We start from the raw sequence: 14,232 nt of genomic DNA, 5'->3' as shown, positions 1-14,232 counted from the left end.
AAAGAGTGGATTGAGGGCACACAAAACATGAGATGAATAGGTGGGTGGATAGAGGGATGCTTAGGTATGGAATACACTGGGTCAGGTAAAATGTGAGTTGTGGGTACATAGATGTTCTCCGTCGACGTCCTGCATCTTTTCTGGATGTTTGAACGTTTCCTGATGGAACATTAGGCTAAGGTTTGACCTTCATGGCTCTGGTCATGGAGCCGTTCCAAAGGGGCTGGCTCCTGAGGTTCATGCGGGTCCTCTCCTGCCTCTCTTCTGTTGCCGGCAGCGTGGCTCGAACTGGAGAAGGGACGAAGAGGGTCCGTCAGAAGGCAAATCCACTCAGTTGATTTCTTTTTACTGGCTGAATGCACTCGAAGACTCAGAACAAGTGAAAAAAGAAGGGGTCACTCAATTCAGGCAGAAAGAGAAAGAAGGCTCAGTATCTCTCGGTCCTCACCAGTCCCGAGGTGCTGGTCCCCCTGCCAGACGCCAGAGGCCAGGACCCATTCTGAGTGGGGGTTGAGTTGCGCATCCCCAGAGCCCCACCACCACCCACAGAAAGCATAGAGCCTGCCCCCACCTTGGCCCCTCCCCACTTCCCTTCACACCGCCGCGCCGCAGCTCCAGGGAAAGCAGAGTGGGACTCTCAAGTTCACAGCTTCTCCCCAGGCTCATTCCGAGGTTGGGGTGCTGAGTCAGCTCCCCTACCCCTGTCTGCTCCCAGACCTCCTCCCAGTCAGGCCCTGTATGACCACCTCCGAGAGCAAGGCCAGAGTACTGGCAGCCGGCTCCCAGCCCAGATGCCACGCCAGCTGTTCTGGCCTCCACCAAGCCTGACTGGATCCCTCTCCCACCCCCTCTGCACCTGGCGGCCCCTTTAGTTCCTTGAATTATTTCCAGAAAGTTTCCTCTGTTCCAGAGCTAGGCAACCAAGAGGATCTGGGTGATGCAGACCCTGCCCAAGGAGGGCAGAAAGTTGTGAGGCGGGGGGGGGGGTCGGTCCTGTCAGACACAGCAGGGCCCAGTGTGTGGGAGAAAGTGGGCAGGGAAGGGTCAAGGGGGCCCAACTCAGGTCACTGAATCCTGCTGGGCCTTGAAGGATAAATTGGTTCATAAAAAGTTCATATTAAAGATCCAAACTCTGTTCACTAACCTTATTGTGGTAATCATTTTGCAATATATACATCACTATTACATGTAAATACATCAAATAATTACGCTGTACACCTTAACCTTGCACAATGTTATATGTCAATTATATCTCCATAAAGCTGGAAAAAATTCCAAACTGGACATATGTTATCTCCTTACCACCCCCAGGATTCAAATTTCTAAGCTGAGAAGAAGGTAGTTGCCCCCAGTCAATTAATACTTGGAAAACCAAGATCTGTAACTCCTCCCTCCCATGCCCTTCCAGGAGGAAGTGGAGGGTACACTGGCCTGGGGCTGGGGGCTGGACAGGATGTTGGGGAGCGTCCAGGACACTGGGCCCCAGACCCCAGGGATAACCACGTACTGTCCTGTCTAAGGGTCTCGCCAGGGACCAGAGACAGCCTAGTGGGAGAGGAATGCTGTAAACTGGAAAGTGCTGCAACTACAGGGCACCACCATCTTGGTGTTCTATGCCTCCCCAAGTTCTCAGAGCGCATAAAATGCAATGACACCAAATGCGACCTGGGCTCCCGAGTCAGATCCTTGAACAGAGAAAGGGCATCCATGGAGAGACTGGTGAAGTCAGCCTGTGTTTGGCTGTGCACTAGCGTGGTCTCCATCCTGATAATTATGTAAGATGTGACCACTAGGGGAAGTGGGTTTGGCCGGCACAAACTCTCTGCACTACAGTCAAGTCATCATCCCAGACCAAGTGGAGAAGAAAGAAACAGTTACAAGAAAACAAACAGACTGACATAGGGTTACAACAGGGAACAAGCTTGTGATTCAGGGCTGTGTGTTTCTTTACTGAGCCTACGTGATGGGCTGAGAGCTCAATGGCAATTTTGTAATCTCTGAACAAACTGTCATCTGAGACGAAAGTATCTGCTTTCTCCTGGTGATAGCATCTCAGAAGCCACAAATGCTGCTGCAGTTTGTCACCTCCATTCATAATTGAAGGTGAGTTCAACTGCTGTTAGTGGTGGGTACAAATAAAGATGTCATTTTCTTGTCCCAGGGGCCTGGCATCCAGAGGGGGACATCTAAGGAGCATTTGGGAGGGGACGTGGTTTGGGGGGATGGGACAGCGGGCGGCTATGCACCCCTGGAAGGAGGTGGCTGCTCTCCTGCTCTCCCACCCACCAAGCCCAGATTCTGATGTGGCATCAAGAGTGCACACCTTCCTGTCCAGAACTCTTAACGTAGACAGATCACACTTGCTATGTCTGCAGGACCTGCAGTGGACAGCAGACATAAATCAGGGCCACCAAGCTGAGTTAATCTATCCACATGCATGCTTTCAAAGCAGAGCCTCCAGCTGGTAGCAGAAGTTGGAGACATCAGCAGCGTCTGAAGCTGGTGCTGGCTCTGAGATGAAGGGGCTGCGTTCTAGGACCAGAAAGTGGCCTCGAGGAGCTGAGAACCACCCTTGGAAGATAGCCGCAAGTACATGGGGACTGCAAGGACCAGAATTTGACAGCTGGGTGAGGTTGGGAGCACATTCTTCCCCAGACTGGTCAACACTTTGATTTTGGCCTCTAGAGACCCTGAACAGGGAGCCCAGACAAGCTGCGCAGACTTCCGACCTGCAGAGCCGTGAACTCTGTGAATGCACAGGTAATGTTTGAAGCCATAACTCTGGTCATTTGTCATGCAGTGAAGACTGAATATTCCCCATCTCCCTCCTCTGCTCATGCTGGCTCTTTTCTCTCTTCCTCTAAGCTGCTCAGGCCAGAAGGAACTGAACCTCGCAAGGAGGTGGCCCCTCCATGTGTAGCCCAAGGGTCTGCCACCTTCAAGGGCTGGTTACCACAGCCTTTAGACAGCTCTTCCCTCCCTCCCCCTCCTCTGCTTGTGTCCCCAGCACCACCCCTCCTCAGGGACCAGTGCCTCTCTCTTGGAGGCTGGTTACTTCCTCCTTCAAAGCCCCTGGCATCACTTCTGCCACCACCTGCCATTAGCCACTGCCTAGCTACTTAACTGGCCTACCTGCTCCATCACCATCACCTGTGTGGTCCTGGCTCTGGCCCTGCCCACTATATGACTCTCTCCAACCTACACAACCTGGTAGGTGGAACCCCGGGGAATCTCTTGGACCAAGAAGCTGGGGCTAGAGGAAGACACCTGACCAACGTCAACGAGTTAACACGGCATGGTGGGGTTCTGGCGAAGGGTTCCTGGTTCACAGATGGCCCCCTTCTTGCTGTGTCCTCACATAGCAGAGAACTCTAGTGTCTTCTCCTCTTCTTTTAAGGACACTATTTCCATCACGGGGGCTCCACCTTCATGACATCATCTAACCCTAATCCCCTCCCAAAGGCCCCACCTCCTAACACCATCACATTGGGTGTCAGGGGTTCAACATATAAATCTGGGGGAACATGAACATGACAGAGAGTAAGATAAACATCATATTAATAAACAAATCCCACACAGACACCACTAAACCCAAAGACACAGAACACTATTGGTCTCTCTGATTCAATATGACCCTGTTTCCAACACAGAACTATCACTGAAGGGCGATGTGTGTGGTGGCCCCAATCTGTCCCCTGGCTGGTCAACTTTGCCTGTTACTTTGGACCCTTTGCACCTTGGTTTCCCCAGCTATCATGCCAGGTAGCTGGGTGACAGGTGGGTCCTCTTAAGGTGGCCCCTGGGCAGGCAACAGGTGCACCACAGAACCTGTCAGAAATGCAAGTTCCAAGGCAGTGCCCCCCCAGACCTGCTGAATCAGAAACTCGGGGCTAGTGCCCTGTTTTGTTTTTTTTGCAGTACACGGGCCTATCACTGCCGTGGCCTCTCCCACTGCGGAGCACAGGCTCCGGACGCGCAGGCTCAGCGGCCACGGCTCACGGGCCCAGCCACTCCGCGGCACGTGGGATCCTCCCGGACCGGGGCACGAACCCGTGTCCCCTGCATCGGCAGGCGGACTCTCAACCACTGCGCCACCAGGGAAGCCCTAGTGCCCTGTTTTGACAGGCTCTTCAGGGGGTTCTGATGCTTGCTGGTGTTTGAAAACCACCAATTCTGGGATCACTGAAGGTAAGCCCAGCTTTGAGTCCTGGGACTTTGAGTTCAAGGAGCCTCCCAAGGCTTCAAGTCCAAACCCTTTGGTCTGGCAGTCAAGGTTTTCCTTTGTTTCCTGCTTCTGAATCCCAGGGCTTCCAGAAACTTCCAGTGCTGCTCTTTGAGAACACGAGGTCTGTTATAGAGGCAGGGGGGAGCGCACTCAGCCAGACTCAGGACGTGAGCCCCCGCCCTCCACAGCCCCATCTGTCTGCATGGGGCTGGCCACTTGCTTCCCTCCAGCCCAGTGTCCCCGAGCCAGCAATAAGCAGGGGCCGGACCCCACATCTCTCTTCCGGAGGTGGTGCAGATCCTAAAAAGAGCAAGGTGGTGACAGACGAAGGAAGCAGCAATAGTGAATATTCCAGAAGTGTTGTGGTGGGAAGGGGGATGTTGCGGCAGAACATGGACTGCCCGTTTCCAAACCCTGAGGAGGCAAAGTCATGGTCTTCTGTCCAGTGTTGCTGAGAGGGGTTCTCTGGCGGGGTAACAAGCGTGGACCAGGCCTCATTAACCTCCCAGGAACCCACTCTGAGCTCTCACCTGGGTGTCTGGGGCTTCAGGTTAATTTTCCAATCTCCCCCTCAGCCTCTCACATGCTTGACAGGTGTGCAAACTGGGGACCAGATGGAGATGGAAGGGGTCTGACTTAGGGCCACTCACAGGAGGGATGGTGGTGTTCAGGTGAGCGCTGGGGGTGGGAACCCCATAATCAGTCACCCCTCCTTTACCCTCGGGCCCATGTATTGGGTCACCGTGAGGTTCTGACCTTGCCTCGGGATCACCATGCATCTCCTCTTCACGGCCATCGCCAATGCAGGATGTTCTACCGACAATGACCTCAGGGGTCGCTGGCCCTGCCCTAATGGGCAAAAGCTGTGTCCCGTGGCCTCAGGGAAAGCCAGGCAGGAGGGGGGTGTGCTGCCCTTCCCTTGGGGCCGTGGGCCTGGGGGCCTGGGAACCACAGGGGCATGAAGGCCCTGCCCAACCTGCGGGCAGAGGCCAAGAGGCCAGCCTGCCCTCACTGCACCCATTTCCTTCACCCTGCACTTGGCCACCACAATTCACCCTACGAGGAATTTGTTCCATTTCCCTTATTGCTGCCAACCCTGAAGTGCAGGCTGGCAACCAGGAAACACCCACACCCCCACCTTCAGCAGCCCCCTGGCTGGGAGCTAGAATTTTAAATGCTCAACTGGATGTCACACCCGATGTCCCGAAGGCCCCTAAAAACCAGATTGTCCCAAACTGAATGCACCCTTCCCTGTGCAGATATGGGAGGACCCCCCACTCTGAGCCCTGAGCCTTTACCCCAAATTCCAAGTCTGGAGAGATCCTCCTTGCAGGGCCATCCATACAGCAGAAAGGGCCAATGGTCAGGCAAGCAGATTATAGTACGCTCACACCACAGGCCTGAGTAACTGCTAGCACCATCGCTGAGAAGGTCCCACAAATGCAAAATGTTTAATGGGAGATGGTACGCCTTAAAAGACAGACCACGATCTTCTCTGCACACTGTTATTATGATCATGAAAAATGTGTGAATGAAATAAGAACCTAAAGTGAGGAAAATGCCTGAATTAAGTTGGTAAGATGATGAACTTTTTTTTTTCCAGGTTTTTGTGAATGCTATTGTTGGTTAATTTTTTAGTAATAATTTTTTCTCGGTGGGGGTACTATTTTCAACCCAAAGCAACCACGTGTGCAGTTTGCAAAGTGGCTCCTAGACTCCGGTTCCAGCCTGTGGCTGGGGCCACGTGAGCCATGGCTGCCTCCTGAAAGTACTAATGGTTTTTCTCCCTCCTCCCTGGTTCGCTCCTGTTGAGGACTGCGCTGTTGCACTGTTGAAAGGCCAGGCGCCTTGCCAGACAAGTCTTACTCAAGATAGAGCAAAGGCGCTGGCTGTGACATGCAGGGGAAGGAGGCCACTCAGGACCCAGCCTGGGCCAGCTTTGCCCCAACCTGAGCTGACGGCCTTCACTCAAGCGGATTTTACCGTAAATGTGCCGTGAAACCAGAGGACAGAAGCCTCTTCTTGTGGACAGAGGCTGGGGGCAAATGCAGGACCTGGAGCAGGCCCCCTCTCTGCCCACCCCTGCCTGGCTCCTCTGGGGGTGGATCCTCAACCGGAGAGGCTAAGTGCCTGTGCACCGTTACCTGGCAGATCTTAACGGAGTCATAGGCTCTTAGTTTTCTTGAGTCCTGGTTTGATTTCTTTTTGCAAGACCAGCAAACACAGGGTACCTGTGCACTGTGGGCACAGCTCTGCCCTTGCCTGTGGCTATGCGCATTTTGGAGGGAGAGCTGGGACTTCACAGCAATTCTCAAAGAGAGAGGAGTTCTGGGGAGAGGACAGCTTGGCTGGGCCTGGAGGGCAAGATGTGGTCACCAGCTGTATTATTCACTGAATTAACTGTTTTTGCCCTTCCTTCCTGGGCCTCAGTTTCTCCGTCTGTCCAAGGAGGTGCTGGACCACATTCTATCAGAGGCTCCTGGAGGGGAAGTGAGCAATGGTCATGGCAGGTTCATTCACAGCTTGGCGGGGCTGGGGCACATTCCATCCACACGTCATCCGGGGCCACCTCTCCAGGAAGTGCTCTGTGCTCCCAGCCCTGCTAGCCGCCCTCTCTGGACCCTGCTGAAGCTTGCCACTCCTCATGCACAACCTCCCATGTCTGGGCCATGAGGGGCCGCTCCCAGAGAGCAAGGCCACATCTTCTCTTGTCCTTCGAAGGCACAGATCTCTGCTCAGTCCTCATCTGGGGGGCCCTGTTCTGCACTCTGCCTGCAGGGCCTCTGCTGAGGAGGACCCTGGCTGGTCTCATGGGTCTTCCCCTTGGTGACACATGAGGATTCTAGAGTGCCTGTCCTGTCCCAAATTGCTGTTTTCTAAGGTCAGGGCCTCTCCACAGCTGGACCAGGTTGCTGTCCTGAGACCAGAGGCCTTGAGTGTGGGGCTGGTTGCCCTGTGGGTTGATGGCTACCCAGCTTGATGGGTAGGCTCTGTCCTTTCTGGATGGAGCTGTCCAGGAGGCTTACAGGACCCAGACTCCCCCAAGGGTGCTCACCTGCCCCAGAGCCCTCCAGGTTCTGCCTTCTCTTTCTACCCACTATGGCGTCTCCGAGAAAAGCCCACATGCCTCCATGCTCTCTTTCTCTCCTGCCTGGAAGACCCCTCCCCAGGAACTGGAACACCTTTGGCGATAGGAGGGCCCATGGGGAGGGGTCCCAGGACCTGGGTCCCTGGTGTTGGGGGCCATCTCTTCCCAGCCCCTGGGCTGCATGGCCCTGCCTGCAGCCCTCCCAGCACCCCCTCCTGCCCCAGCGGGCCGAGCCGGGATTACTGACACATACTTTGCGCAAGTCCCAGCAGGCGGGCAGAGGCTCCCGTGCCCGCGGCCATGCATTTGCCCGCTTCCCTGGGCGGCAGCGGCACGTTTTGTCGGGGATGGAATGTGGAAGCACCAAAGTGTGAGACACCTCCAGGGTGTCACCTGGAGAGGCTGGGAGGGAGACCGAGGCAGAGCTGCTCTGGTGCATGGTGGGGACCCAGCCCCAGAGCCGGGGCTCAGTCAGGGGGATTGTAAAAACCGTCAGCAGTGTCCTCATGTCCCCAAGCACAGGCCACCTGATAATTTCTGTTTTTCACAGGAAAGATTCCACCCATTCATTCCTTCATTCATTTGTTCAACCAAATCTTATCTAGGAGCTACATGGGGTGAAGGGTCAAGAGGGGAGGAAGAAGAACAAATACCCCATATGGGCCTTTCATAGCCTGGTGATATAGGTGCCGTCCTTGTGACAATTCTACAAAGGGAAGGACAGGTTCCCCTGGGATCAGGCAGCCTGGCCGGAGTCAGAGCCTTATTCTCCATCTCTTCATGTCACCCCACAGCGTCCAGCCCAGCCAGGTGAGGAGTGAGGAGGCAGCTATAGTCAGATCCAGGACCAGCTGAGCGAGGCTAGGGGCAAGTGTGATGTGATGCAGGTGCACTAGGTGGGGAGGGCATGCTGCTGGGGGGTGGCGGGTAAAGGCATGCCAGGATGGGGTCATCGATTGCTGTGTAACTGTGAACCAAACTACCCCAACTGTGCCTGGTAGAGTCTAGGGGACTTACCAGAAAGACTATTAGCTGCAGTGCTGACCACGGTGGGGTTGGGGGGAGGATGTGGGCCTTGTAAACCTCGGATTCTCAGCCGCTGACGTGTCCGTGGGAACCCTCCACCAAAAGCAGGCTGCTCCTTCCTCAGCCTCTGTTTCTACGCCTCCAGGGACGGGCAGCTCACCACCACCACTCTCAGACCCAGGAAGCCTTTCCTATACTGAGCCAAAATCTGCCTCTTGGTCACCTGTAGCCTCTGCTCCCAGCCTTTGCTGGAGCCACACAGAAGTCCAGTCCTCCTTCCCCGAGAGCCTCTCACACACTGAACAGCAGTGGGGGTCTTCCCCTGACACTTCTCAACAATGGGTGGCTCCAGTCCTTCAACTACACTTAAAAGGGGCAAATACAAACTCTGGCATTTGGTTCCAAAGTGCAAATGGCAAAAGTGCTGGGTGGCAAAGCCTTGAGGGCATGTGGTCTATATGGATGATCCCGGACTTGGGCGTAGCAGGGGTTGCCTACCGTGGGGGGCTTTGGCTTCTCAAACTAGCTAGAGAACTTGGTTTGGGGGTTTTTAAAATTTCCCACCCATTCTTATAGATTATATTAAAATGCTGCACAAAATAATACATTTAAAAAACCGCCATGACTGTTCCCAAACACCTATTTTCAACTTCCGTTCTTATTTCTTCACGGACAACCATTCATGCATGGGCTCTGGTCTGTGGACTACATTTTGAGTATAACTGATACTTTCATGGACAGGTGGTACATCCAAGCCCTGCTTTCCCTGTCCTGGGCCACACCTGCAGGATGGTGGCAGAGCCCCTCTGGAACAAGGCAATTCCTATTCCTGCAGGCTGGAGATTTGTAATTGGGACCCACCGTGGAAAGTGTGGTTTTACAAGCCCTCCAGGCTGTATTCCTCCTCAACTGTATTTATTCACCCTCTTCCCCGTCACAGAGAATTCCAGCAGGCTTGTGCAAATAAAACAAAATCATTTTTTAAAAAAAATGACAAGAAGCCCAGTAAAATGCAGGGTTAGCCGGCTTGGGAGAAGCTGCTGCACCTGAGCCCCAGACAGAGTCCCAAGTGATTAGGTGGCCAAGTCAGAGAGAGCTGGATGTGAGAGGTGAGTGATGCCTTTGTGCTCTGGAAGGAGCGTGTGCCGTGGTGGGCTGTCAAGGAATCAAGATGATGGGTATTGAACTTGGTGGTACAAAACAAGTTTTCTGACCACATATATTTTACCTATGGTTGTTCCTAACATTGCTCCTCAAGAAAAGGATGTGCATTGGTGGTTCTGTGGAGGAACATCGTTCCCAGCACCCTGAGATCCTACAATGAGATCCTACAATGCTGGGGGTGTCGAACTGGTGTCTGGATTTCTCTAGTTTCATAGGCTAGCCACTACCATCACCAGCCTCAGAGCTGCAGAGAGGGGCAGAGAGAGCTAGAGACAGAGACACAGAGAGACAGAGACAGAGATAGAGAGGGATAAATACAGACAGAGAGACAGAGACAGACAGGGACAGACAGACACACAGAGAGACAGAGAGATAGACAGAGACAGAGAGGTAGAGAGACACAGAGAGAGAGACATAGAGAGAGAGGGACAGGCAAACAGGGCAGAGTGAGAAGTTAGGACTGGAGGGAGGGACAGGGCTGCCCTGGGGAGGGACTCGCAGTGGTGCAGGCTCACAGAGGCAGGGCAGCTCAGGAAGTCTTGCTTGCTTGGGCCCTGCCTGCCTGAGAAGCCTCAGAGCCTTGCTCAGCCCTACCAGGTCCCGTGTCATCTGACCTCTCACCTTGTGTGGCTGCTCATCCCTCCTCCCCCTCAGCCCCCACCTCACCCACCCTTTGAGGCTGTGGGACCTGGGCAGTGCCTCCAGAGCCCTTGTTCACTCTCCCTGAACTCCACGTGCACCTTCACCCCCAAATAGTGGGTCCCACTGAGGGAAGCCTATGTCCCACCCGGGACTGAGAAGACCCCTGGGCCTGAAGAACCAGTGGGGCTGGCGCCAGGAAAGGCTGTGCAGAGGGGAGGTTCTAGAAGATGGGGGGGGCAGGTGACAGCTGAGCTGGCCTTCCTTGGGGCCTGGACACATTCTCAGAGCAGGGTGTCTGCGTGCACATGAGTGTGGGGTGCCGGGGACTAAGGAGGAGGGTGAAGAGGCAGTGAAAGGTGGGAGAACCAGAGAATGCTGCACTGGGAGCATGTCTCAGGCTACTGAGCTGGCCCAGGGGTGGGAGAAGATGGGACGTGAACATGGGAACTTCCCGGGCCAGCTGGGGTGATGTCCACTCCAGGTGTCACTCAGTGCTGGGGAGCCCTAGGTCCAGCAGAAACTGGTGAGGAGCTGGGTGGCAGGAAGGAGGTCCCGATAGGGAAAGGGGGACCGGGCTCTCTGGGCAGGTAAAAGCACTGCTGCTGGAGCTCTGGGGGCAGTGAGGGTATGGGGTTAGAGTGGAGGGTGGGAGGGCAGTGAGAACAGAGGCAGAAGATGGCGGGAATGGAGCACTGCAACCTGGTGGGGGAAATGAAGGGGCCTGGCCCCATGGTGAGGGGGCAGGGGAGAAAACAGGCTGACCTCCAGGTCCCTGGCTAGGCCACAGGGGGATCACAAGATGCCATCAGCCCAGACACGGGAAGTAGGAAGCAGGTGGCCAAAGCACATCATGGAGCACAAGTGCACACTGGGTATTGTTCTTCAAGGGTTCCACGTGTTCCCCTTGACCACGATGCCTGTTCTGTGTCCGCATGGATCCTTCTGATCAACTCTAATTAAACGAGAGTTCAGTCTGGACAAGGGGAGTGAGGGGGAGGAGGCTAGGGCCTCCCTGTAGGTTTGCAGTACATGGCCCTGTGAGGATCTGGCGTCTGGCCATGCTATGGCTCTGGGGTCAGGTGCCCAGGCCTCTGTCCTGTCACCTCCCAGGTCTCTTCTCTGGATCCCACCCCCCACCCCGTTGTCTGTCACACAAGGAGCACAGACCTCTTGGAGGTCTCCGTAGCTTTCAACATTCTGGTCTCAGGGCTGTCTCTCTGTGCCTCTGTTGGGACCTGCCTTTGGACCTTGAGCATCTAGGGTGAAGGACACTCTTCCGAGACGGTCCCGGGGAGGCAGTTGGCTCTTTAAATCCCCACAGGATGCAGCAGCACCCCCTCCTCTCCTTCCACCCTCCCACCAAGACCACACCAACTTCAAAGCCTAATTACTCCCAATTTGGGCTGTTTCCTTGTTTCTCCAGGTGAGGAAGTCCCTGTCACTTTCACTTTCATATGCGAGGAGCTGGGGGTGGGGTGGAGAGAAGTGATGAGAACAGTGGCTTTATTCTGGGGAGGGAAGGTGAAACAGAATACCAATTAGGGAGGCTGAGTGTGAAGGTGAGAACTTACACAGAGAGGGTCTCCCTCCAAGGCCTCACTTGGGGAAGGGAGGGAAGTGGGAGAGGGGGTTGGCAAGAGAAAGAAGGAGCCACCTGTGGGAAACTCCATCAGGTAGGGTATGAAGATAGAAAGCCTTCCGCCTGCTATGAAACTCCATTTCTTTCTCTGTGAGCCCCTCCTTCTCATTATGCTCATGTCCACTGTGGAGACACCACGTCCTTCCTGTGTCCAGCCCGGGGGCAGAGGGGAGGAGGGGAGGAAACTGCTGGTCCCCAGTAAGCCCTGAGGTTGTGGCCACCGAAGATGCTTCTTCCCAGGAAACGAGAGAATCACTGAATGTGAGAATCCTCTGGAGAGCAGAGTGGGGGTTCCATGGCGCCGTCTTCCCTCTGGGGCCAAAAGGTTGCTCTAGACTCTTGACTGGGTGGGTCACTGACCGGGAGGCGGTGGGGAGGGGACGCCCCTCGCCACGGATCTGGAGAATGCCGGCTGCACCAAGCAAGTCCCAGGATCCTTTCAAATGGAACACATACGGCCCAGGTGGAAAGGGTGACTGACATACGTGTGTTGAGGGGAGCAAGGCCAGGGACACTCAGGGCCAAAAGGACAAAGGTTCCACCGCGTAGGGTGGCCAGAGGCTGGTGACAGGGCCCTTGTTTATGGAAGAAGCGCAGGGGCGAAGGCGCTTCCACTAGCGCCCAGGAATGCGGCGGCGGCGGCGGCGGCGGGTTCTAATTAGAAGCCTGCGCGGGAGCGGGCGGCCGCGGGGCTCTCTCGGACGCGCTCCCTTGGTTCCCCCGGCGTCAGTGTCCCCGCGTCGGGAGGCACGCCCGCTGCATCCTGTGCTCCAAAAGACGACCGGGCGCTGCAGGAGCCGCGCGGGTGCGGGACGCGCGGGGGTCCCCGAAGCAAGTCCCCGCCGCCCCGCCACCTCTCCCAGGCCCTCGTACCCGCCGGTGCCTCCTTCTTGCCCCGCCCCGTCCCGCCAGGGTGCGCCTGGACCCGCGCCCCACACCTAGGGCGCCCCCACTCCTTAACAATCTCGAAGAGAAAAATTATTATCGGATTAGATGTACTTCGGCTCACTCAGTCTCCCCCCGCCCCAACTTCCCCTCGGCGTAATTATTATAATTCCAGGCAAGCCGTCGGAGAGAGTTCCTGGCTGTGTGTGTGTGTGTGTGTGTGTGTGTGTGTGTGTGTGCGTGTGTGTGCGCGCGCGCATGTGTGTGTGAAGGCTTGTCTCCGACCTGGGTCTCCTCCAGCGGCGCGCCCAGGCCGCTCGGCTCCCGCATTCCCCCCAGTTGTGTTCGTCAAATGTTGGGCATCTCAGAGCGCCCCTCCCCTCTCCACTGGGGAGCAGGGGTGGCCCTTGCCTGTGGGGGCTCTACCAAATCCGCTTCCCTCCTCCCCTCATGATATGTGCTGCAGACCCTCAGGACCCTTCCCTTGGTTTATCTGCACTTCCGTCGCCAGATTTAGGAGGGTCTCACGGGAATGTGTCTTGTCTGGGGTGGAAGACGGAACGCCCCAGCCCTCTCAGATGTGGGTTCGTGGAGCCTCTCACTAAGGAGCCTTCAAACGCGATGCTTTCTCCCTCTTTACCTCTCCAGCAGCCCCTCCTTAGCATCGCGGTCGGGACAGCGGCAAGAAGGCGCAGGAGGGCCGGGTGCTGGCCCCAATGCGCCCACCACTCCCGGCCGGGTCCCCGCAGTCTTTACGTAACTACGCTGCTCCGAGCTGTTCGGTCTTGTCTCACTTTGTTTTTAGGTGTGTGTGTGTGTGTGTGTGTGTGTGTGTGTGTGTGTGTGTGTGTGTAAGACATGTCCTTAAGGAAAGTCTCAGGCGGATCTCCCTCTCCCAGCTCGCCCTCCTGGCTTCTCTTGGCCTCTGGCTGCCCGAGCTTTCATGCCATCTGTGCTGTCCCACTTCCTGCCTCTCCCCAGCTCACTGCTCGCCCCGTCCGACGCCGGGAGCCCCTCTATGCCCGAGGGATCAATGTCCGCGGAAACTCCGCCACCCGCGTCCCAGCCCCGGCCCGAACAGGTCGAAAGTGGCCGCCAAGGAAAACAAACCACCCTCGGAACAGGAGGGCTGGGCAGAGCGCGGGCTCTGGGCCACCGCGGGGCCCTGCCCGAGGGGGCGGCGGCTGGGGGACGCACAGAGGCCGGGGAGAACGTGAGGAAGGCTCACTCACCACCAGATCGGGTAGTTGCCCAGCGCTTGCTTCAGGCCGTAGAGGAATATGAAATATCCGAGCGGGGCCATCGCCGGGCAGGAGATCTCGGAGGGCCAGGAGTCCGCCCCGAGAGCGCGGGCGCCGGAGCGGGCCGGGCCCTGGGAGCTCGCGGGCGGCGGCGCTGGGCCCTCCTGCGGCCGCGGGGTGCGCGGGGTGCGCGGGTGTGCGCGGGTGTGCGCGGGTGCGCGGGCTCCGAGGGCGGCGCTGCGCCAGGTGGGACGGCGGCCGGGCGGCGGGCCGGGGCCCGGGGCGGCGCGGGACGGCGGGGGCGGGGCAGCGCCGCGGGGGG

At 56.5% G+C, this 14,232-nt stretch overlaps 1 protein-coding gene across 1 annotated transcript in view; it reads right to left on the bottom strand.

The window, feature by feature from the left end:
• WNT3A (Wnt family member 3A) overlaps nt 1-14,072 on the bottom strand; it is a 47,118-nt gene extending 33,046 nt beyond the window's left edge. Inside the window, exon 1 of the mRNA XM_007456489.1 lies at nt 13,902-14,072. Coding sequence (XP_007456551.1) covers nt 13,902-13,972 — 71 coding nt within the window. The 5' untranslated portion in view covers nt 13,973-14,072. The remainder of the gene's footprint in view (nt 1-13,901) is intronic.
• Nucleotides 14,073-14,232: the final 160 nt, after the last annotated feature.

Source organism: Lipotes vexillifer, unplaced genomic scaffold (assembly GCF_000442215.2).
Source record: "Lipotes vexillifer unplaced genomic scaffold, Lipotes_vexillifer_v1.1 scaffold814, whole genome shotgun sequence".
Lineage (NCBI taxonomy): Eukaryota > Metazoa > Chordata > Mammalia > Artiodactyla > Lipotidae > Lipotes > Lipotes vexillifer.
This window is presented reverse-complemented; position numbering and strand designations above follow the sequence as displayed.